The sequence below is a fragment of the Leopardus geoffroyi genome, chromosome B1 (genome assembly GCF_018350155.1).
Source record: "Leopardus geoffroyi isolate Oge1 chromosome B1, O.geoffroyi_Oge1_pat1.0, whole genome shotgun sequence".
Lineage (NCBI taxonomy): Eukaryota > Metazoa > Chordata > Mammalia > Carnivora > Felidae > Leopardus > Leopardus geoffroyi.
In genome coordinates this window covers 69,083,242-69,106,402 of record NC_059327.1, presented here as the reverse complement: position 1 = coordinate 69,106,402, position 23,161 = coordinate 69,083,242, and the positions used below count along the sequence as shown (strand labels likewise).

Here is a 23,161-nt window from a genome sequence, read left to right as displayed (position 1 = left end):
AAGAACTCCTGAATTTTCCAGAAAAAAAAAAAAGAATTCTACCAACACTATAATTCATGTTTAGTTCTCCTCTTTCTCGCTAGTTAAAAATGACTTAGTCTTCCATTAAGGGTTAGATTATGCTATTAATAAATACTTTATTTTTTAATGTTTTATTTACTTTTGAGAGAGAGAGAGAGAGAGAGCAAGCATGAGTGAGAGGGGCAGAAAGAGAGAGGGACAGAGGATCTGAAACAGGCTCTGCACTGACAGCAGCAAGCCCAATTGGGGGCTCAAACTCATGAACGGTGAGATCATGACCTGAGTCGACGTCGAGGCTCACCTTTACTGAGCTTCCACCCAGGCCTCCCGATAAATACTTTATTCTTAAGTAGCAGCTTTAACATGGACATTAAAGCCCATCACACACTGTCAGTCATGTGATCCCTGGACATAACCACTCTCCTTGTATGAGTAAAAGCAGATGACTTCATTCATTTTTGCAGCAAATGGAGAAGAGTAGTCTGCTATTTAAAAAAACAAAAAATGCCTGGGTTCGTAAATTGTATGTGTTTTCTCATCTTAGTGTTCTAGCATTGTTTTAACATTAAATTAAAAGCAAACTTTGTAAACTTAATTTAAAGCAGTGCCCAAATTGCTTAGGTAAAACAGGACATACTTTTGTACTAAATAATTTTCTCATAGTTTTTCATTTCTTTCTTTTCATTACCCTCCTCTTCCTGGTCCCTCACTATCCCCATTCTTTACTACTTCCTCCTTATTCAGTGGTCGGTTCTGTGCCCGTGCCATGTCTTTGCCGAGGTTTAGAGGTTGACTGTGATGAGACCAATTTACGAGCTGTTCCATCAGTTTCTTCAAATGTGACTAAAATGTAAGTAGAAAAGAATGGCTTCAACCTGACAGCCAGAATAGCACCTGGAAAATTGTATCATACTTAAGGCCTTGTTATTATTAATGCATTTTTATTCAAAGATGATATCATTGTTCTCCATCAATTATAATGATTGCTGATATTTATTTTACATTTAGTAAATGCTAGGCCCTACTCTAAATTCATCTATATATGAATTTATTTGGTCCCTGATAATAATCCTATCAAGTATTTAGTGTCTCCACGTTTTACCTAAACAAAAAATGTCATCATTTATGTGCAAGTAAAGAGAAAAGACTGCCAGTTAAACTATGATATAGAATTTTCTTATTACAAGAATGGACATTTATTGAAAGAGTTCTTTTAGACTTTGTTAGAAACATTCCTATCTACAAACAAGCAAAAAAAAAAAAGGAAAAAGAAAAAGAAAAGAAAAGAAGGGACAAAAACTGGATAAAATATTCCTAGAACTTCACATTTAAAATCTAACTCTTCTGAATCACATCTGACTGAGAGAGGTTGCTATTGTTTTTTTTCCCAAGTAACTCAAACTTATATATATAAAAGAAAATTATCTTCACAATAAGTGGTTTGTTGATCCAGTAATAATTCCAATTCAACAAACTTTAGGAACACAGTCACACACATTTGGCTGAAACTTTTCAAAAGCAATCAGTGGAGGATAGATATTTTCATCCAATATTTTTGCTGAGTTTTTTGTCTCACCCAAGTGTTTTAGTGCCTTATGGTTCTGACTTTTGAGTATATGAAGACAAAATCGGAGTAATTCTTAAATTTACAGATACGGGTAAGTCCTGCCTTTGTCAACCCAAACCACATAACACAGCAACTCATAAGCTTGAAGTATAAGAGGTGGGGAGAGCTAGAGTTCAGAGTTCCTGTGGATAGTGGTGCCATCAAATTAACAGAATCTGGGAGGGTTTACTCAATTGATAGTGACCTGAGTTTATTCAACTTGGTAATAAGCTAAGAATATCAAACGGGTGAAACCACAAAGACTTATTTTCCAAGGTAGGTGATAATCCCACCTGAACTAAGGCAAGCATTCTACCCTATCCCCAACTCACCTCACTCTTTCTCGATAATTAGTCTTAGTATTTTACTAGAATTAAATAACAATCTGAGATTCCGTGGAGAGTTGCCATGCTTTAAGTCATGACTGGACCTGTTCGGTATAAAAATTGATGATGATTGCATTCTATTTTCAAGGAAAAACATTGATCACCCCCACTGCTTGTATCAAATTAGCAGAAAATCAAAGAATACCTTGATGCTGCCAGTCCCATTTTTCACTTTCCTACAAGTAAGATTTGAATCTGTTCTTCTGCAACTTAACTAAACTTTGCATAAGAAAGGAAGAGATGGACAGAACTGGAGGAATGGAAGAAGATAGGCAATGACTAACCAGACAGTGTGTACCCCTAAAGAATACCTAAAGGCATTCTGATTCAAATTTAAATAAAAACTGTTTTGGCTCAATACATACATTCACACATACATTCACACAAACGTTCATAAAGAGGTGTGTGCAGTCCTGTGGGCCACCAGTTTTTAACCCTTGGTACAGAGAAAAAAGAAAAACTGGGATCAGCTCCTTGTGAATGACTGACTACAGGAAAACGAGAGAGAAGGAAGAGTCCAAGATGATTTCAGAGTTTCCCTCCTGAGTAAATAGAGTGATCCAAGAATGGAGACACTTGGTGACAGTAAGTGGCTAAGATTAGGACTCCAATTTTAGATGGATTTTTCAACTTGAGGTTAACAGGTCACTCAGCAGAAATTTTCAACAGGCATTTGGAGATGTAGAAATAAAGCTCAGGAGTTTATGTCTGTAACACTTTCTTTTCTGTTTTGTGAAAAAAAATGCATTTTCTTGTGCTTTGGATTGAGCAGCTTGATTCAAGTTCCTCATTTCCACTTTTTTCTGCAGAAAGCTGACTCAGCATCATACTCACCCCAGTCTTTATTCAATTTCATAGAGAAAAGGAACACTAGGCTTTACAACAAATACATTAAAAGAGTAAATGTCAGGGGCGCCTGGGTGGCGCAGTCGGTTAAGCGTCCGACTTCAGCCAGGTCACGATCTCGCGGTCCGTGAGTTCGAGCCCCGCGTCGGGCTCTGGGCTGATGGCTCAGAGCCTGGAGCCTGTTTCTGATTCTGTGTCTCCCTCTTTCTCTGCCCCTCCCCCGTTCATGCTCTGTCTCTCTCTGTCCCAAAAAAATAAATAAACGTTGAAAAAAAAAAAAAATTAAAAAAAAAAAAAATAAAAAAAAAAAAGAGTAAATGTCAAATTTTATTACTAAGTTCATTCCATATTTTGAATTGGAACTCTCATAGGGAAATGTCAGAAATGGACTAAATCATATATAAGTTTTAAAGAAACCAATAATCCAGATAATATTTATTAAAGTTGGGGGGGTACTGGGGGGCTCAGTTAAGCTTCCAAGTTCGGCTCAAATCATGATCTCTCGGGTTTGTGAGTTCGAGCCCTGTGTCAGGCTCTGGGCTGCTTCAGATTCCGACTCTCCCTCTCTCTCTGCCCCTCCCCCACTCTCACTCTTCTCTCTTCCTCTCAAAAATAAATAAACATTTAAAAATGTATATATATTTATTGAAGTTGGGATTTTTAAGACATTTCACATAAATGCTAATGAGCAAAAGAGACAAACAGATAAACATGATTATTTATGCATTGTTCTAGCTTCCTAAACATTAATTTTGACTGCATGAGAGCTGATGATAAGATGCTGGAATTTAACCACTAAACCACATAATCGATTGTAAGAGCTTTCTTTATCAAAACTGCAGCTAGCTTTGACAATAGTAATTAAACTAAGTAGCTTCTCTCTTTCACACACACACTTCACTTTGTGAAGAGTCAAACTTGGAATATTACATTTCAAAACTCAAGAATTTATTATATTAAAAAATTTGGAGTTTGTCCTATTCCGTGAGAATAATAACACCTACCTTTTTCCGTTTCAACAGGGTATTATGAAAATATCGAGAACACTATTTGTAAAAATACTTGACATCACTTAGAAGGAAGTAGCCTATAAATCCTAGGCACTCTTAACAAAACACCAACTTCCTAAGAAACCATAGTTAGGAGTCCTTAAATGAGCTTTCCTTTCCTCCAGAGTAACCTTCCCACTCAGGTGAATTAGCTCTTCCTCTTTTATTCTCTCATTGAACCTCACCTGTGTCTCCTTTAAGCACATCAAATTTCTTCCTTGTACTACAGTGGTTGGGGTTCTAATCTCTATCAGAGAAAGGGAAATGCCATAAGCTCCATGGGGGCCTACAAAATGGTTTTTCTATATATCCTCCAAAGTTCCCAATAGAGTATAATAAGCTCTTAACACTGATTTTGAATTGAAATTATAAGAAAATATATATAATAAAAACAAAACAAGCTGATTGCCTTTTTAGCCTTGGGCTATAAAACTGAAGTTACTTGGAGAGGAGGGAAGATGGCGGTGTAGGAGGACGCTGGGCTCACCGCGCGTCCTGCTGATCACTTAGATTCCACCTACACCTGCCTAAATAACCCAGAAAACCGCCAGAGGATTAGCAGAACGGAGTCTCCGGAGCCAAGCGCAGACGAGAGGCCCACAGAAGAGGGTAGGAAGGGCGGCAAGGCGGTGCGCGCTCCACGGACTGGCGGGAGGGAGCCGGGGCGGAGGGGCGGCTCACCGGCCAAGCAGAGCCCCGGAGTCTGGCTTGCAAAAGCGGAGGGGCCTGACGGACTGTGTTCCGACAGCAAGCGCGACTTAGCGTCTGGGAGGTCATAAGTTAACAGCTCTGCTCGGAAAGCGGGAAGGCTGGAGGACAAAGGGAGGGAGAGCTGCTGAGCCCCCGGACGACAGAGCTCAGTTTGGTGGGGAACAAAGGCGCTCGCCAGCGCCATCTCCCCCGCCCATCCCCCAGCCAAAATCCCAAAGAGAACCAGTTCCTGCCAGGGAACTTCCTCGCTCCGCGCAAACACCCAACTATGTGCTTCTGCGGAGCCAAACCGCTGGCAGCGGATCTGACTCCCTCCCGCTGCCACAGGGCCCCTCCTGAAGTGGATCACCTAAGGAGAAGCGAGCTAAGCCTGCCCCTCCTGCCCCTGTGCACCTTGCCTACCCACCCCAGCTAATACGCCAGATCCCCAGCATCACAAGCCTGGCAGTGTGCAAGTAGCCCAGACGGGCCAGGCCACCCCACAGTGAATCCCGCCCCTAGGAGAGGGGAAGAGAAGGCACACACCAGTCTGACTGTGGCCCCAGCGGTGGGCCGGGGGCAGACATCAGGTCGGACTGCGACTCCGCCCACCAACTCCAGTTATACACCACAGCACAGGGGAAGTGCCCTGCAGGTCCTCACCACGCCAGGGGCTATCCAAAATGACTAAGCGGAAGAATTCCCCTCAGAAGAATCTCCAGGAAATAACAACAGCTAATGAGCTGATCAAAAAGGATTTAAATAATATAACAGAAAGTGAATTTAGAATAATAGTCATAAAATTAATCGCTGGGCTTGAAAACAGTATAGAGGACAGCAGAGAATCTCTTGCTACAGAGATCAAGGGACTAAGGAACAGTCATGAGGAGCTGAAAAACGCTTTAAATGAAATGCAAAACAAAATGGAAACCACCACGGCTCGGAATGAAGAGGCAGAGGAGAGAATAGGTGAACTAGAAGATAAAGTTATGGAAAAAGAGGAAGCTGAGAAAAAGAGAGATAAAAAAATCCAGGAGTATGAGGGGAAAATTAGAGAACTAAGTGATACACTAAAAAGAAATAATATACGCATAATTGGTATCCCAGAGGAGTAAGAGAGAGGGAAAGGTGCTGAAGGGGTACTTGAAGAAATAATAGCTGAGAACTTCCCTGAACTGGGGAAGGAAAAAGGCATTGAAATCCAAGAGGCACAGAGAACTCCCTTCAGACGTAACTTGAATCGATCTTCTGCACGACGTATCATAGTGAAACTGGCAAAATACAAGGATAAAGAGAAAATTCTGAAAGCAGCAAGGGGTAAACGTGCCCTCACATATAAAGGGAGACCTATAAGACTCGTGACTGATCTCTCTTTTGAAACTTGGCAGGCCAGAAAGAATTGGCACGAGATTTTCAGTGTGCTAGACAGAAAAAATATGCAGCCGAGAATCCTTTATCCAGCAAGTCTGTCATTTAGAATAGAAGGAGAGATAAAGGTCTTCCCAAACAAACAAAAACTGAAGGAATTTGTCATCACTAAACCAGCCCTACAAGAGATCCTAAGGGGGACCCTGTGAGACAAAGTACCAGAGACAACACTACAAGCATAAAACATACAGACATCACAATGACTCTAAACCCATATCTTTCTATAATAACACTGAATGTAAATGGATTAAATGCGCCAACCAAAAGACATAGGGTATCAGAATGGATAAAAAAACAAGACCCATCTATTTTCTGTCTACAAGAGACTCATTTTAGACCTGAGGACACCTTTAGATTGAGAGTGAGGGGATGGAGAACTATTTATCATGCTACTGGAAGCCAAAAGAAAGCTGGAGTAGCCATACTTATATCAGACAAACTAGACTTTAAATTAAAGGCTGTAACCAGAGATGAAGAAGGACATTATATAATAGTTACAGGGTCTATTCATCAGGAAGAGCTAACAATTATAAATGTCTATGCGCCGAATACCGGAGCCCCCAAATATATAAAACAACTACTCATAAACATAAGCAACCTTATTGATAAGAATGTGGTAATTGCAGGGGACTTTAACACCCCACTTACAGAAATGGATAGATCATCTAGACACACGGTCAGTAAAGAAACAAGGGCCCTGAATGAGACATTGGATCAGATGGACTTGACAGATATATTTAGAACTCTGCATCCCAAAGCAACAGAATATACTTTCTTCTCGAGTGCACATGGAACATTCTCCAAGATAGATCATATACTGGGTCACAAAACAGCCCTTCATAAGTTTACCAGAATTGAAATTATACCATGCATACTTTCAGACCACAATGCTATGAAGCTTGAAATCAACCACAGAAAAAAGTCTGGAAACCTCCAAAAGTATGGAGGTTAAAGAACACCCTACTAACGAATGAGTGGGTCAACCAGGCAATTAGAGAAGAAATTAAAAAATATATGGAAACAAACGAAAATGAAAATACAACAATCCAAACGCTTTGGGACGCAGCGAAGGCAGTCCTGAGAGGAAAATACATTGCAATCCAGGCCTATCTCAAGAAACAAGAAAAATCCCAAATACAAAATCTAACAGCACACCTAAAGGAAATAGAAGCAGAACAGCAAAGACACCCCAAACCCAGCAGAAGAAGAGAAATAATAAAGATCAGAGCAGAAATAAACAATATAGAGTCTAAAAAAACTGTAGAGCAGATCAACGAAACCAAGAGTTGGTTTTTTGAAAAAATAAACAAAATTGACAAACCTCTAGCCAGGCTTCTCAAAAAGAAAAGGGAGATGACCCAAATAGATAAAATCATGAATGAAAATGGAATTATTACAACCAATCCCTCAGAGATACAAACAATTATCAGGGAATACTATGAAAAATTATATGCCAACAAATTGGACAACCTGGAAGAAATGGACAAATTCCTGAACACCCACACTCTTCCAAAACTCAATCAGGAGGAAATAGAAAGCTTGAACAGACCCATAACCAGCGAAGAAATTGAATCGGTTATCAAAAATCTCCCAACAAATAAGAGTCCAGGACCAGATGGCTTCCCAGGGGAGTTCTACCAGACGTTTAAAGCAGAGATAATACCTATCCTTCTCAAGCTACTCCAAGAAATAGAAAGGGAAGGAAAACTTCCAGACTCATTCTATGAAGCCAGTATTACTTTGATTCCTAAACCAGACAGAGACCCAGTAAAAAAAGAGAACTACCGGCCAATATCCCTGATGAATATGGATGCAAAAATTCTCAATAAGATACTAGCAAATCGAATTCAACGGCATATAAAAAGAATTATTCACCATGATCAAGTGGGATTCATTCCTGGGATGCAGGGCTGGTTCAACATTCGCAAATCAATCAACGTGATACATCACATTAACAAAAAAAAAAAAGAAGAACCATATGATCCTGTCAATCGATGCAGAAAAGGCATTTGACAAAATCCAGCACCCTTTCTTAATAAAAACCCTTGCGAAAGTCGGGATAGAAGGAACATACTTAAAGTTCATAAAAGCCATTTATGAAAAGCCCACAGCTAACATCATCCTCAACGGGGAAAAACTGAGAGCTTTTTCCCTGAGATCAGGAACATGACAGGGATGCCCACTCTCACCACTGTTGTTTAACATAGTGCTGGAAGTTCTAGCATCAGCAATCAGACAACAAAAGGAAATCAAAGGCATCAAAATTGGCAAGGATGAAATCAAGCTTTCGCTTTTTGCAGATGACATGATATTATACATGGAAAATCCGATAGACTCCACCAAAAGTCTGCTAGAATTGATACATGAATTCAGCAAAGTTGCAGGATACAAAATCAATGTACAGAAATCAGTTGCATTCTTATACACTAACAATGAAGCAACAGAAAGACAAATAAAGAAACTGATCCCATTCACAATTGCACCAAGAAGCATAAAATACCTAGGAATAAATCTAACCAAAGATGTAAAGGATCTGTATGCTGAAAACTATAGAAAGCTTATGAAGGAAATTGAAGAAGATTTAAAGAAATGGAAAGACATTCCCTGCTCATGGATTGGAAGAATAAATATTGTCAAAATGTCAATACTACCCAAAGCTATCTACACATTCAATGCAATCCCAATCAAAATTGCACCAGCATTCTTCTCGAAACTAGAACAAGCCATCCTAAAATTCATATGGAACCACAAAAGGCCCCGAATAGCCAAAGGAATTTTGAAGAAGAAGACCAAAGCAGGAGGCATCACAATCCCAGACTTTAGCCTCTACTACAAAGCTGTCATCATCAAGACAGCATGGTATTGGCACAAAAACAGACACATAGACCAATGGAATAGAATAGAAACCCCAGAACTAGACCCACAAACGTATGGCCAACTCATCTTTGACAAAGCAGGAAAGAACATCCAATGGAAAAAAGACAGCCTCTTTAACAAATGGTGCTGGGAGAACTGGACAGCAACATGCAGAAGGTTGAAACTAGACCACTTTCTCACACCATTCACAAAAATAAACTCAAAATGGATAAAGGACCTGAATGTGAGACAGGAAACCATCAAAACCTTAGAGGAGAAAGCAGGAAAAGACCTCTCTGACCTCAGCCGTAGCAATCTCTTACTCGACACATCCCCAAAGGCAAGGGAATTAAAAGCAAAAGTGAATTACTGGGACCTTATGAAGATAAAAAGCTTCTGCACAGCAAAGGAAACAACCAACAAAACGAAAAGGCAACCAACGGAATGGGAAAAGATATTTGCAAATGACATATCGGACAAAGGGCTAGTATCCAAAATCTATAAAGAGCTCACCAAACTCCACACCCGAAAAACAAATAACCCAGTGAAGAAATGGGCAGAAAACATGAATAGACACTTCTCTAAAGAAGACATCTGGATGGCCAACAGGCACATGAAAAGATGTTCAGCGTCGCTCCTTATCGGGGAAATACAAATCAAAACCACACTCAGGTATCACCTCACGCCAGTCAGAGTGGCCAAAATGAACAAATCAGGAGACTCTAGATGCTGGAGAGGATGTGGAGAAACAGGAACCCTCTTGCACTGTTGGTGGGAATGCAAATTGGTGCAGCCGCTCTGGAAAGCAGTGTGGAGGTTCCTCAGAAAATTAAAAATAGACCTACCCTATGACCCAGCAATAGCACTGCTAGGAATTTATCCAAGGGATACAGGAGTACTGATGCATAGGGGCACTTGTACCCCAATGTTCATAGCAGCACTCTCAACAATAGCCAAATTATGGAAAGAGCCTAAATGTCCATCAACTGATGAATGGATAAAGAAATTGTGGTTTATATACACAATGGAATACTATGTGGCAATGAGAAAAAATGAAATATGGCCTTTTGTAGCAACGTGGATGGAACTGGAGAGTGTGATGCTAAGTGAAATAAGCCATACAGAGAAAGACAGATACCATATGGTTTCACTCTTATGTGGATCCTGAGAAACTTGGCAGGAACCCATGGGGGAGGAAAAAAGAAAAAAAGAGGTTAGAGTGGGAGAGAGCCAAAGCATGGGAGACTGTTAAAAACTGAGAACAAACTGAGGGTTGATGGGGGGTGGGAGGGAGGAGAGGGTGGGTGATGGGTATTGAGGAGGGCACCTTTTGGGATGAGCACTGGGTGTTGTATGGAAACCAATTTGACAATAAATTTCATATAATAAAAAAAAAAAAAACTGAAGTTACTTTCCAAAGAAAAATCTCTATTTATAGATAAAATATGTTCTTTTTCACCCCAATAGAATATAAGCTCTGAAGAGCAGGGATATTACTGGTTATTTTCCAAAGTGCAAATGGAAGGCATTTAACATGTTTGTTGAGAAAATGAATGAATGCATGAATGAATGAGCACATTTTTGAAAACACACTAAGATTTTGTCAATATTTTTAAATCAAACCCAAATATTCAACAGTTTATTTGTATACAACACAAACATTGAAACAGGATGTAAAGCAGAATTGAAGACCCAAGCCAAGGGAGAATGATTAGTAGGAAGGGGATTCTCAATAGCTAACATAAGAAATGAAAGAACATTTAGTGATAGCCTGGCAGCTAAGAATGATTTCAAGAGAGGATTAATAGTTAATCAACCTTTGGCACTCATTCATTAAAAAATTACTAAGTGACTGGTGTTTATATTCTAGAACAGTGTGTCTTAATTTTTTTTTCTTTTCATTACGGCCCCCCCCAAGCCTTTTTAGACATTGTTTTTCTGTTTGTCCCCTCCTGTGAAATTTTAATACTATATATCTGTTTATGTATACCTGTTCTTCATCCATTTAAAAAGGTAAGACTTTTTAAATTTTTTTTTCATTCCTTTAGAACCAATTTTCACACCTTGGGGCAATAATACCTCCATTGAAAATACTTGCATTCCTAAACTCTAGAATAGCATTTCTCAAATTAGATTCCAAAAATGTGTCCTGGGGAATCTGAGAAACTATTTTTATTTAAGAAGATTTCATTACCAAGTTTAAGCAACACTGGTCCAAAACCAACATAACAACTAACATTGGTGGTGCCTACTATACAAGACTGTTATAACTCGAGTCCTTTATGCGGATCAAATATCTCCAAGGGTTCATCCCACAGTGGTTAACCTCCAGACAATCGTCTGTTCCATTGTATTATATAAAGATAGTAATAATAATTGCATCATATTATTACAGTTCCTCTAGTCCAAATCCATGCTTTCACAGTTAAAGACACTGACAAGGAATGATTATGTATGATTCATGATTCGTGCAAGGGACTCCAGCTGTAATGATTTGCATTTTGCCCTGTTTGGTTTGCTTTTTTGCTTCTTTAATTTTGTTCCTACTACCTTACATTGCTTTTCCTTAACAGATTAAAGGTTTAGGTCCATCCCAATACAGCCACAATTATGTGGACCTGATTTGTGTCAAGCTGCATATCAAATTATGATACAAGGGGAAAACTTTCTATACAATTTACTAGAAACAAATAAAATCACTTATTGAATAAAGACAGCTCAATTGTACTTCCCAACTGACAGTTTCCTTCATAACTAATTTTAAAAGGAAGTAGAAATAAAACAACACAACACAAAAAAGCAAAAAATAAAGTGGGATGTGAGCAATGAAATATTGAAGAATATAAAATTACTTACGTACTTGAATGTGCTTTGCAGAAAACACTACTTTTTTTTTTTTTTTTTCAACGTTTATTTATTTTGGGGACAGAGAGAGACAGAGCATGAACGGGGGAGGGGCAGAGAGAGAGGGAGACACAGAATCGGAAACAGGCTCCAGGCTCTGAGCCATCAGCCCAGAGCCCGACGCGGGGCTCGAACTCACGGACCGCAAGATCGTGACCTGGCTGAAGTTGGACGCTTAACCGACTGTGCCACCCAGGCGCCCCAGAAAACACTACTTTTATTGTCACTTCAAAATTGAGATTATAAACCCAATGTTTATTAAATAAAAAGAGAAAGGCAAAATGTAACTGAAAATTATTTTCCCAGTTTAATTATTTTTGTGTTTTGCCAGAATTACAATGTTGTAACCTAAATTTAAGAAAAGACAAATATCTTTAGTAACACAAAATTAACAGTTAGATCCAATTCAAATGGTACTATGGATATGAACGTTAATGTCATGAAATAAAATGTTTCCTGAAAGCTGGTACCAAAGTAAATAAAGCTTATAATTATTTTATTTTAAATTTATTGTATTATTTGTAGTTTAAAAGTAATGAAGAAAAACTTTAAGAAACTTTAATAAATTTACATTTATTTCAGGTCACTTCAGCGGAACTTAATAAGAAAGCTTCCTCCTGATGGCTTCAAGAAGTACCATCACCTTCAGAAGCTGTAAGAAAAAGTTTAATCCCCAGTATTTAATTCACTAACATTGTTTTGGCATGTCTGTTTTTTCTTACATCTGTGAAGACCAACACTGTTCCGGTGCTTAAGTCTAATTCCTCTTCAGGAAATTATTTAGCTGTTAGCTCAAGACTACCAGGTAACTTTTTTTTTAGAGGTTCTAGAGGCCATTCTAGAAAAACCTCAGATACTTATTCCCAAAGAAACTAGAGCATATGAGCTATGACTTCTCCTGCCACACACTAGACCGTGAAGAACTTTCTTGCATATGTTTGCAAATTCAGTCTCCAACTAAGAGAGCAAGTCATGGTGGTTTGATACCCCAGAGCATGTTGTCTGGGGGACTTAATTCCATTTTCACATCTGCCATGTAGGTTGAGTTTTCTTTTGGCCTCAAGTAGTATCTGACATGCTAGATTGCCATCAGTTTAGCATTTTCATACATACTCCAAAAATCCATAATGGCCCGGGTTATGTTTACCTAATATCTAGGCCAACTTTGTGACTAAATCATATCATACTTGAACTGCTGGGTTTAAATATCTTGTTCATGAATCACACTATCTAGAAAAGATCTCAGAATTCTTCATTTCATTTTCATACCTATGTTGCTTTTGATTCTGGTTTTATACTGAAGAAACCTCACACATAGATGTATATCTGTATATTCTTCTTTAAGATAACAAATATGAGGCATGTGGGTGGCTCAATCGGGTAAGTGTCTGACTCATGATTTCAGCTCAGGTCATGATCTCAGGGTTCATGAGTTTGAGCCCCACATCAAACTCTGTGCTGACAGTGCAGAGCCTGCTTGAGATTCTCTCTCTCTCTGCCTTTCTCCCACCGTATACACTCTCTCTCAAAAATAAATAAATAAACATTTAAAAAATTAAGATTACAAAATATAAAGCAAAATCAGAAGAAATATTAATCTACTTCATTAAATGAAATGTACTCAAAACCCAGATAATCCGAAAAAAAAAGTATGTTTCATATTTAAAAATAAAAATTTCAATAAAAATTACTTTCAAAACTTTATTCTGGATGTTCAGCAATCAGCAGAGAAGAGCTTTTCAAAATTAGGCATTATATAAAATCTTCAAGAGGATGCTTCTGTATTCTATTTCCTGATTTTTGGAGTATGAAGAATTTTTCTGATCTGTAGCACCACCTTATGTCCACATGTTTAAAAGGAATTAGGACTTCAAATTTAAAAATCAAAATTCAGGTTTATGTAATGGTAGTTTAGCATTTTTCCATAGTAAACATTTTAATAATTTTTTTAAGATTTTATTTTTAAGGGGCGCCTGGGTGGCGCAGTCGGCTAAGCGTCCGACTTCAGCCAGGTCACGATCTCGCGGTCCATGAGTTCGAGCCCCGCGTCGGGCTCTGGGCTGATGGCTCAGAGCCTGGAGCCTGTTTCCGATTCTGTGTCTCCCTCTCTCTCTCTGCCCCTCCCCCGTTCATGCTCTGTCTCTCTCTGTCCCAAAAATAAATAAACGTTGAAAAAAAAAAATTAAAAAAAAAAAAAAGATTTTATTTTTAAGTAATCTCTACACCCAACCTTACACCCACAACCCCAAGATCAAGAGTCATATGCTCTACTGACTGAGGCAGCCAGGAGCCCCAAATTAATTCTCAAATAGCCAATTTGTTATACCTAATAGATCAAAATAGCCTAATTACAAAAAAAAAAAAATTCTACCTGGTTATTAGAGATAAGCTTTGCTCAACCTCCACACAATACAGTCTATTGCTTAGCAGATTATTAAAATAGTTAGAAACAAATAATACATGCTAAAGTTTCTCTGTGTATTAGTGAGGAAGATGCATCCCCTATTATGTGATTGGAACCATAACATGTTCTGTGAAATTGTTATATGCACAATAAACTTATAGTTTAACATAACTTATTGTGTAACATCGTACAAAGTTAGGTTTTCTTGCATGTTGCAGAAATAGAGGATCTTTTTTAGTCAAAATTTCTAATTAACTAAGAATTTGTTCGTATTGGTTTCTTCCTTATTGCTCCTAATATTTTTTAATATATATATATATAAACTTCAGAGTACCCTCAAGGACAACGATGGCCTATACTCAGAACAGGAAGTCAGGCTCAAAGCCTTACCTTGTCATTCCCTACATTCTGGGGCCAGTGCACGCAGAAATGCAAAGCTTTACAAGGATGCAGTTGGTGCAATTTCTTGTGCTCTGGTCTCTGTTTCCTTTGACCTCCAATTAACACAGGCCAATCTAGTTAATTATATAAAACTACATTCTTGTCTTGACATGCTAGTCTAATTTATATTCTTCTAGCCTTTATTTTTATTCCTTTTTTTTCTTTTGTCATAAATACTTCTTATAAGTTTCTTCAAACACTTTTTAAAGCAAGACTTGGAGTGTCAAATTAATGAAATTGGAGCTGACTTGCTTAGCAGATTTGTGATTAACATGGAATATGATTTGGGGCCTTAAAGGTGTCACATTTTGTACTTTTGCCAGCACTATACTAAACACCTATATTTCCATTATAGCAGGAAATGTTAAAAAGTCTGACTTCTGAGCCTGTTTGATAAGTGAGTGAGTGCCTTACTGTGCATTAAAGTTTCACTTATAGAAAATTCAAGGGGAGGAGTTAAATGGTGGAGCAGTAGGAAGACCCTCTGCTTGCCTCATCCCTCGAACACAGCCAGATAAATATCAAATCATTCTGAGCACCCAAGAAATCGATCTGAGGACTGAGACAGCAAAACTGCACAAGTAGAGGGAGAAAAACAGCCGCATCATGGAAGTTAGTTGCTGCAGAGAGTTGATTTGGGGGAGAAAAGAATTGCAGGGGCTGCAGAGGGGTAGGAGCCCTGATCATGGAGAGAGCAGAGAGATAAAGAGAGAGAAAGAGAGCATGAGAGCAGTGAACAGGGGATTGCACAAGAAAAACTCTTCCCCAAAACCATTGACTCGGAAAAGGAGAGGGGCTGACAATCACAAGTTTTTATAAGTAGTGGAGCTCAAAGTTTAAAGTTTTAGAAGTTTGTGAAATCACCACGGTCATTCCTAGTGGGTTTAATGGTGCTCCTATGGGGAAAGAGGGCAGAGGCCCAGGAGCAGACAGCATACTCTGAGGATCCCCTAGGTCACACAGGGAGAAATAGTTCTGCTTGGAGTGCATTTGGGAGAGGCGGCACTGCCTCTCAGGAGACAAAAGAGAAGGTGGGCATCATTGAATGTTCCCATTAATTAGCATAGCAGCAGAGGCACCTACAGAAGGTAGCTAACCTAGAAGCCAGCTTTTGGGTGTGCTTTGTCATAAACTCCTAGCCCCCACGGTTGTGCATCTGCTTTTCTGGGAAAAAACAGCCCCAGCCACAGTGTGGCAAGACCCTCCTCCAGAGGATCAGCGTGGGTCTGTGCTATACTGCATCCCTGAACTTGGAGCTTTGAAACTCACTCACATGCCTGAGATAAAACACAGGAGTACTGTGCTGCCAGAAGAATAGACGGCTTGGAAACAGAGAGGATGAATGCAGGGTTTCTGATGGAAGAAGGCTGAGACACAAGAGAGGAGACTGCTCTTCTGTAAAGGTTTCCTGAACAGCAACAGGCATGAACTCCCCTCTCTAGAGATGACAGAGTGGGGGATGCCATTTTCCCTCTGCCCATCAGCATTTCTGTGAGCAACACAGCACCCCCAGCTTACACTAAGCCTCATCCCAATATGTCCTGCAGGGTCATCTTTACAAAGGCAAGTCTGCCTGAGAACCAGTTCAGCAGGCCTCTCCCCCAGAAGACTAGCACAACCCCCCCTGCAAATACCAAGTCCACTGATCATAGAGTGTGCAAAGCCTCAGCTCTGGGGGATATAGGATCTAGCCTTTTTTTTTTTTTTTTAATGTTTATTTATTTTTGAGAGAGAAAGAGAGAGAATGAGTGGGGGAGGGACAGAGAGAGGGGACAGAGGATCCGAAATGGGCTCTGCACTGACAGGCTGACAGCAGAGAACCCAATGCGGGGCTCAGACTCACGAACTACAAGATCATGACCTGAGCTGAAGTTGGAAGCTTAACCAACTGGGCCACCCAGGCACCCCAGGATCTAGCCTTTTCTAACAAGCAGACCAAACATCTCTAGTTAAAACATGCCAAACACTGGACCAGGTCCAAATACTCCACATTGCAGGCAGGGAGAAACTCTGCAGAGGACTGATCTAAGAGAAAGAGCAGCCAAATCACAATAGCAGAAAGCACAGAACATAACACCAAAAAAATGTCCTGAAGTACCAGGCCGTGGACAGTATGACTTCTTCTTAATATAACCATTACTCTCAGAAGCAGGAAACAAAACAGGTTTTCCTAACACACAGTAGACAGAGGTCTAGGCAAAGTCCAAGATGGACGACTTCATCCAAAAAGAAAAACTGGAAGATGTAATGGGCAGGGATCTAATCGAAACAGATATAAGTAATATGTCTGAACCAGAATATAAAGCAACAATCATGAGTATACTAGCTGGCCTTGAGAAAAGCATAGAAGAAACCAGGAGAACCTTACCACAGATATAAAAGAACTAAAAACTAGTAAGGCCTAATAAAAACAGTGTTATAACCGAGATGCAAAACTGACTGGATGTAGTGACAACAAGGATGGATAAAATGGAGGAATGAATCCATGATATAGAAGATAAAATTATGGAAAACAATGAGGCTGACACGAAGAGGAAAAAAAAGATATTGGATCACAAATGTAGACTTAGGGAACTCAATGATTCCATTAAGCATAATAACATTAGTGTCATAGAGGTCCCAGAAGAAGAAGGCAAGGAAGAGGGGGCAGAAGGTTTGTTTTAGCAAATTGTAACTGAAAACTTCCCTAATCTGGGGAAGGAAATAGACATTGAAATCCAAAAGGCACAGAGAACTCTCATCAAAATCAACAAAAGCCAGCCATCACTAAGACATATTATAGTCAAACTAACTATACACAAACAAGGACAGAATCTGGAAAGCAGCAAGAGAAAAAAGTCCTTAACTTATAAGGGAAGACACATCAAGTTTACAGCAGATCTATCTACAGAAACTTGGCAGGTCAGAAGGGAGTGGCATGATTTTTCAATGTACTGGATGGGAAAAATATGCAGCCAAAAATACATTATCCAGCAAGGCTGTAATACAGAATATAAGGAGAGATAAAGAATTTCCCAGACAAACAAACACTAAAAGAGTACAACCACTAAACCAGCCCTGCAAGAAACATTAAAGGGGACTCTTTGATGGGGAAAAAAAGATCAAAAGCAACAAAGACTAGAAAGAAACAGAGAACATCACCAGAAACACCAACTTTACAGGTATTACAATGGCACTAAATTCGTATCTAACAGTAATCACTCTGAATGTAAATGGACTAAAATTTCCAATCAAAAGGTATAGAGTAGGGGCACCAGGGTGGTTCAGTGTCCAACTTTGGCTCAGGTCATGATCTCACAGTTTGTGAGATTGAGCCCCACCCACATCAGGCTCACTGCTGTCAGCCTGTAAGTACAGAGCCCACTTCAGATTCTCTGTCCCCCTCTCTCTACCCCTCCCCCACTTGCACTGTCTCAAAAATGAATAACATTTAAAAAAAAGACATGGAGTACCAGAATGGATAAAGAAAACAAGACCCATCTATATGCTGCCTACAAGAGAATCATTTAGACCTAAAGCCACTTCCAGATTAAAATTCAAGGGATGGAGAACCATATATCATGCTAATGGACATCAAAAGAAAGCCAGAGTAGCCATACTTATATCAGACAAACTAGATTTTTTTTTTTAATTTTTAACATGTGTCTATTTTTGAGAGACAGAAACAGAGCACAAGCAGGGGACGGGTAAAGAGAGAGGGAGATACAGAATCCAAAACAGGCTCCAGGCTCTGAGCTGTCAACACAGAGCTCAACGCAGGGCTCAAACTCACGATCCATGGGTTCATGACCTGAGTCGAAGTCAGACACTTAACTGAGTGAGGTACCCAGGTGCCCCTGGACAAACTAGATTTTAATTTTTTTTTAATGTTTATTCATTTTTGAAAGACAGAGAGAGACAGAGCACAAGCAGGGGTGGGGCGGGGGGGTGGGGGGTGGGGACACAGAATCTGAAACAGGCTCCAGGCTCTGAGCTGTCAGCACAGATCCCGACGCAGGGCTCAAACTCACAAACCATGAGATCATGACCTGAGCCAAAGTCGGAAGCTAAACAGACTGAGCCACCCAGGCGCCCCTGGACAAACTAGATTTTAAACCAAAGACTGTAACAAGAGATGAAGAAGGGTAATACATCATAATAAAGGGGGTCTACCCATCAAGATCTAACAATTGTAAATATTTATGCCCCCATATTGAAAGCACCCAAATACATAAATCAATTAATCAAAAACATAAACTCACTGATAATAATACAATAACAGTGGGGCTTTAAACCCACACTTACAACAATGGACAGATGGTCTAAGCATAAAATCAACAAGGAAACAGTGGCTTTGAAGGAAACACTGAGCCAGATGGACTTAACAGATATATTCAGAACATTTCATCCTAAAGCAACAGAATATATATTCTTTTCAAGTGCACACAGAACATTCACCACAATAAGTCACATACTGGGTCACAAACCAGGCCTCAACAAGTACAAAAGGATTGAGATCATACCATGCAAATTTTCTGACCACCACACAATGAAACTTGAAGTCACATCCTATTAAAGAATGAATAGGTCTACCAGGAAATTAAAGAAGACATAAAAAACATATATATGGGGCAAATGAAAATGAAAACACGACAGTCCAAACCTTTTGGATACAGCAAAGGCAATTCCAAGACGTAAGTATATACTAATAAATACCTACCCAAGAAACAAGAAAAGTCTCAAATACACAACCTAACCTTACACAAAGGATCTAGAAAAAGAACAGCAACTAAAGTCTAAAAACAGAAGAAGGAAAATAATAAAGATTAGAGCAGAAATAAACAATACAGAAACAAAAACCCAGTAGAACAGATCAACAAAATTAAGAGCTGGTTCTTTGAAAGAATTAATTAAATTCACAAACCTGTAGCCAGACTTATCAAAAAGAAGAGAGAGAGGACCCAAACAAATAAAATCATGAATGAAAGAGGGGAGATCACAACCAACACCATGGAAATACAAACAACTGTAAGAGAATATTATGAAAATTATATGCCAACAAACTGGGCAATCTGAAAGAAATGGACAAATTGCTAGAAACATACAAATTACCAAAACTGAAATTGGAAAAAAATAGAAAATTTGAACAGTCCCATAACCAGCAAAGAAATTGAATTAATAATCAAAATCTCCCCACAAAATAAGCCCAGGGCCAGATGGCTTCCCAGAGGAATTCTATCAGAAATTTTTTTTTTTAATTTTTTTTTTTCAACGTTTATTTATTTTTGGGACAGAGAGAGACAGAGCATGAACGGGGGAGGTGCAGAGAGAGAGGGAGACACAGAATCGGAAACAGGCTCCAGGCTCTGAGCCATCAGCCCAGAGCCCGACGCGGGGCTCGAACTCACGGACCACGAGATCGTGACCTGGTTGAAGTCGGACGCTCAACCGACTGCGCCACCCAGGCGCCCCTTCTATCAGAAATTTAAAGAAGAGTTAATACTTATTCTTCTCAAATTATTCCAAAAAAAAAAAAATTGGAAGGAAAACTTCCAAACTCATTCTACAAGGCCAGAATTATCTTGATTCCAAAACCAAAGACCCCACTGAAAAGGAGAATTACAGGCCAATATCCCTGGTGAACATGGATGCAAAAATTCTCAACAAGATACTAACAAATCAAATTCAACAGTACATCAAAAGAATTATTCACCACCATCAACTGGAATTTATTCCTGGGATGCAGGGGTTGTTCAATATTTGCAAATCAATCAATGTGGTACACCACATTAATAAAAGAAAGGATAAAACCATTTGATCCTCTCAATTGATGCAGAAAAGGCATCTGACAACATAAAGTATCCTTTCTTGATAAAAACCCTCAATAAAGTAAGGATAAAAGGAACATACCTCAACATAATAAAGCCCATACATGAAAGACCCACAGCTAATATCATCCTTAATGGGGAAAAACTAAAAGCTTTCCCCCTAAGGTCAGGAACATGACAGAGATGTCTACTTTCACCACTGTTGTTCAGCATAGTACTGGAAGTCCTCGCCTCGGCAATCAGACAACAAAATGAAATAAAAGGGATCCAATCTTCAAGGAAGAAGTGAAATTTTAAACTCTTCACAGACAACATGCTACTCTATGTAAAAAAACCTGAAAGATTCCACCAAAAAAAATCGCTACAATGAATACATGAACTCAGCAATGTTGCAGGATATAAAATCAATGTCAGAAATCAGTTGCACTTCTATACACCAATAATAAAGCAGTAGAAAGAGAAATCAAGGACTCGATCCCATTTACAATTGTACCAAAAACCATAAGATACCTAGGAATAAACCTAACCAAAGAGGTAAAAGACCTGTACTCTAAAAACTATAGACACTTATGAAAGAAATTGAAAACACAAATAATGGAAAAACATTTCATATTTATGGATTGGAAGAATATTGTTAAAATGTCTATACTACCCAGAGCAATCTACACTTTTAATGCAATCCCTATACCACCAGCACTTTTGACAGAGCCAGAATAAACAATCCTAAAATTTGTACGGAACCACAAAAGACTCCAAATAGCCAAGGCAATTCTGAAAAAAGAAAAGCAAAGCTGGAGGCATCCTGATTCTGGACTTCAAGCTATGTTACAAAGCTATAGTCATCAAGACAGTATGGTACTGACACAAACACAGACACATAGACCAATGAAACAGAATAGAAATCCCAGAAATGGACCCACAACTATATGGTCAACAAATCTTTGACAAAGCAGGAAAGAATATCCAATAGAAAAAATACAATCTCTTCAACAAATAGTTTTGGGAAAACTAGATAGTGACATGTAGAATAATGAAACTGGACCACTTTCTTACACCATACACAAAAACAAATTCTAAATGGATAAAATACCTAAATGGGAGCCAGGAAACCATCAAAATCCTAGAGAACACAGGCAACAACATCTTTGACCTTGGCTGTACCAACTTCTTACTAGACATATCCCCAGAGCCAAGGGAAATAAAAGCAAAAATAAACTATTGGGACTTCTTGGCACAGAGAAGGAAACAATCAACAAAACTAGAAGGCAGTCTATGGAGTGGGAGAAGTTATTTGCAAATGACATATCTGATAATGGGCTAGTATCCAAAATATATAAATAACTTTTCAAATTCAACACTCAAATAATAATAATAATAATAATAATAATAATAATCCAGCTAATAAATGGGCAGAAGCCATAAATAGACATTTGTCAAAAGAAGGCATCCAGATGGCTAATAAACACATGAAAAGATGTTCAACATCACTCGTCATCAGGGAAATAGAAATGAAAACCATGATGAGATACCACCTCACACCTGTCAGAATGGCTAAAATTAACAACAGAGGAAACAATAGATGTTGGTGAGGATGTGGAGAAAGAGGAACCAACCCTCTTACACCATTGGTGGGAATGTAAACTGGTGCAGCCACACTGGAAAACAGGATGGAGGCACCTCAAAAAATTAAAAATAGAACTACCCAATAACCCAGCAATTGCATTACTAGTTACTTACCCAAAAGACACAAAAATACAGATTTGAAGTGTCACATGCACAGCAATGTCTATAGCAGCACTATCAACAATTGCCAAACTATGGAAAGAGCCCAATGTCCATCAATAATGAACGGATAAAGATGTGGTATATACATACAATGGAATATTACTCAGCCGTCTAAAAGAATGAAATCTAGCCATTTGCAACTATGTGGATGGAACTAGACTGTATTATGCTAAGTGAAATAGAGAAAGACAAATACTATATGATTTCACTTATATGTGGAATTTAAGAAACAAAACAGATGAACATAGGGGAAGGGAAAAAAGAGAGAGGGAAACACTCTATAGAAGACTCTTAACAATAGAGAGCAAACTGAGGGTTGATTGAGGGAGATGGGTGGGGGATGGGCTAAATGGGTGATGGTATTAAGGAGGGCATTTGTTGTGCTGAGCACTGGATGTTATATGTAAGTGATGAATCACTAAATTCTGCACCTGGAACCAATTTTACTTTATATGTTAACTAACTAGAATTTAAATAAAAACTTGAAAAGCAAAAAAGAAAAAAGAAAGTTCAAATATTAAATTTTAACTATCACATGTTTATCTTTACAACTAAGTTTCTAAATAAAAACTAGCCTAATCATACACGAATTTAATAGCAAACAAAATAACATATCTAGTTTCACTATTTTGTTATGTTTACCTTTTTTAATTTAAAAAAAAAAAGTCTATTGTGGTAAATACATATGCTGTAAAATGTACCATCTTAAACCAATTACATTCAGAGCCATTAAGTACATTTATATTGTTGTGCCACCCTCACCACCACCCATCCAAAGAGCTCTTTACATCTTGCAAAACTGAAATTCTGTTTCATTATGTTTTTTTTATAATTATGTTCACAGGTGCCTGCAAAACAATAATATTAGATCCATATCCATCTATGCTTTCAGAGGACTATACAGTCTTACTAAACTGTAAGTACCAGTGCCAATTAGT

The 23,161-nt window shown here is 38.7% G+C and overlaps 1 protein-coding gene across 13 annotated transcripts in view; it reads left to right on the top strand.

Moving 5' to 3' along the window:
- RXFP1 (relaxin family peptide receptor 1) overlaps window positions 1–23,161 on the top strand; it is a 121,976-nt gene that overhangs the window by 62,541 nt on the left and 36,274 nt on the right. For 6 of the 13 annotated variants that reach the window (XM_045464464.1, XM_045464524.1, XM_045464499.1 and 3 more), the window contains exons 4-6: window positions 685–871; window positions 12,369–12,440; window positions 23,068–23,139. In XM_045464464.1, the coding sequence (XP_045320420.1) occupies window positions 685–871; window positions 12,369–12,440; window positions 23,068–23,139 (331 nt within the window). The remainder of the gene's footprint in view (window positions 1–684; window positions 872–12,368; window positions 12,441–23,067; window positions 23,140–23,161) is intronic. The other 7 variants (XM_045464535.1, XM_045464548.1, XM_045464541.1 and 4 more) reach the window with 3 other exon arrangements.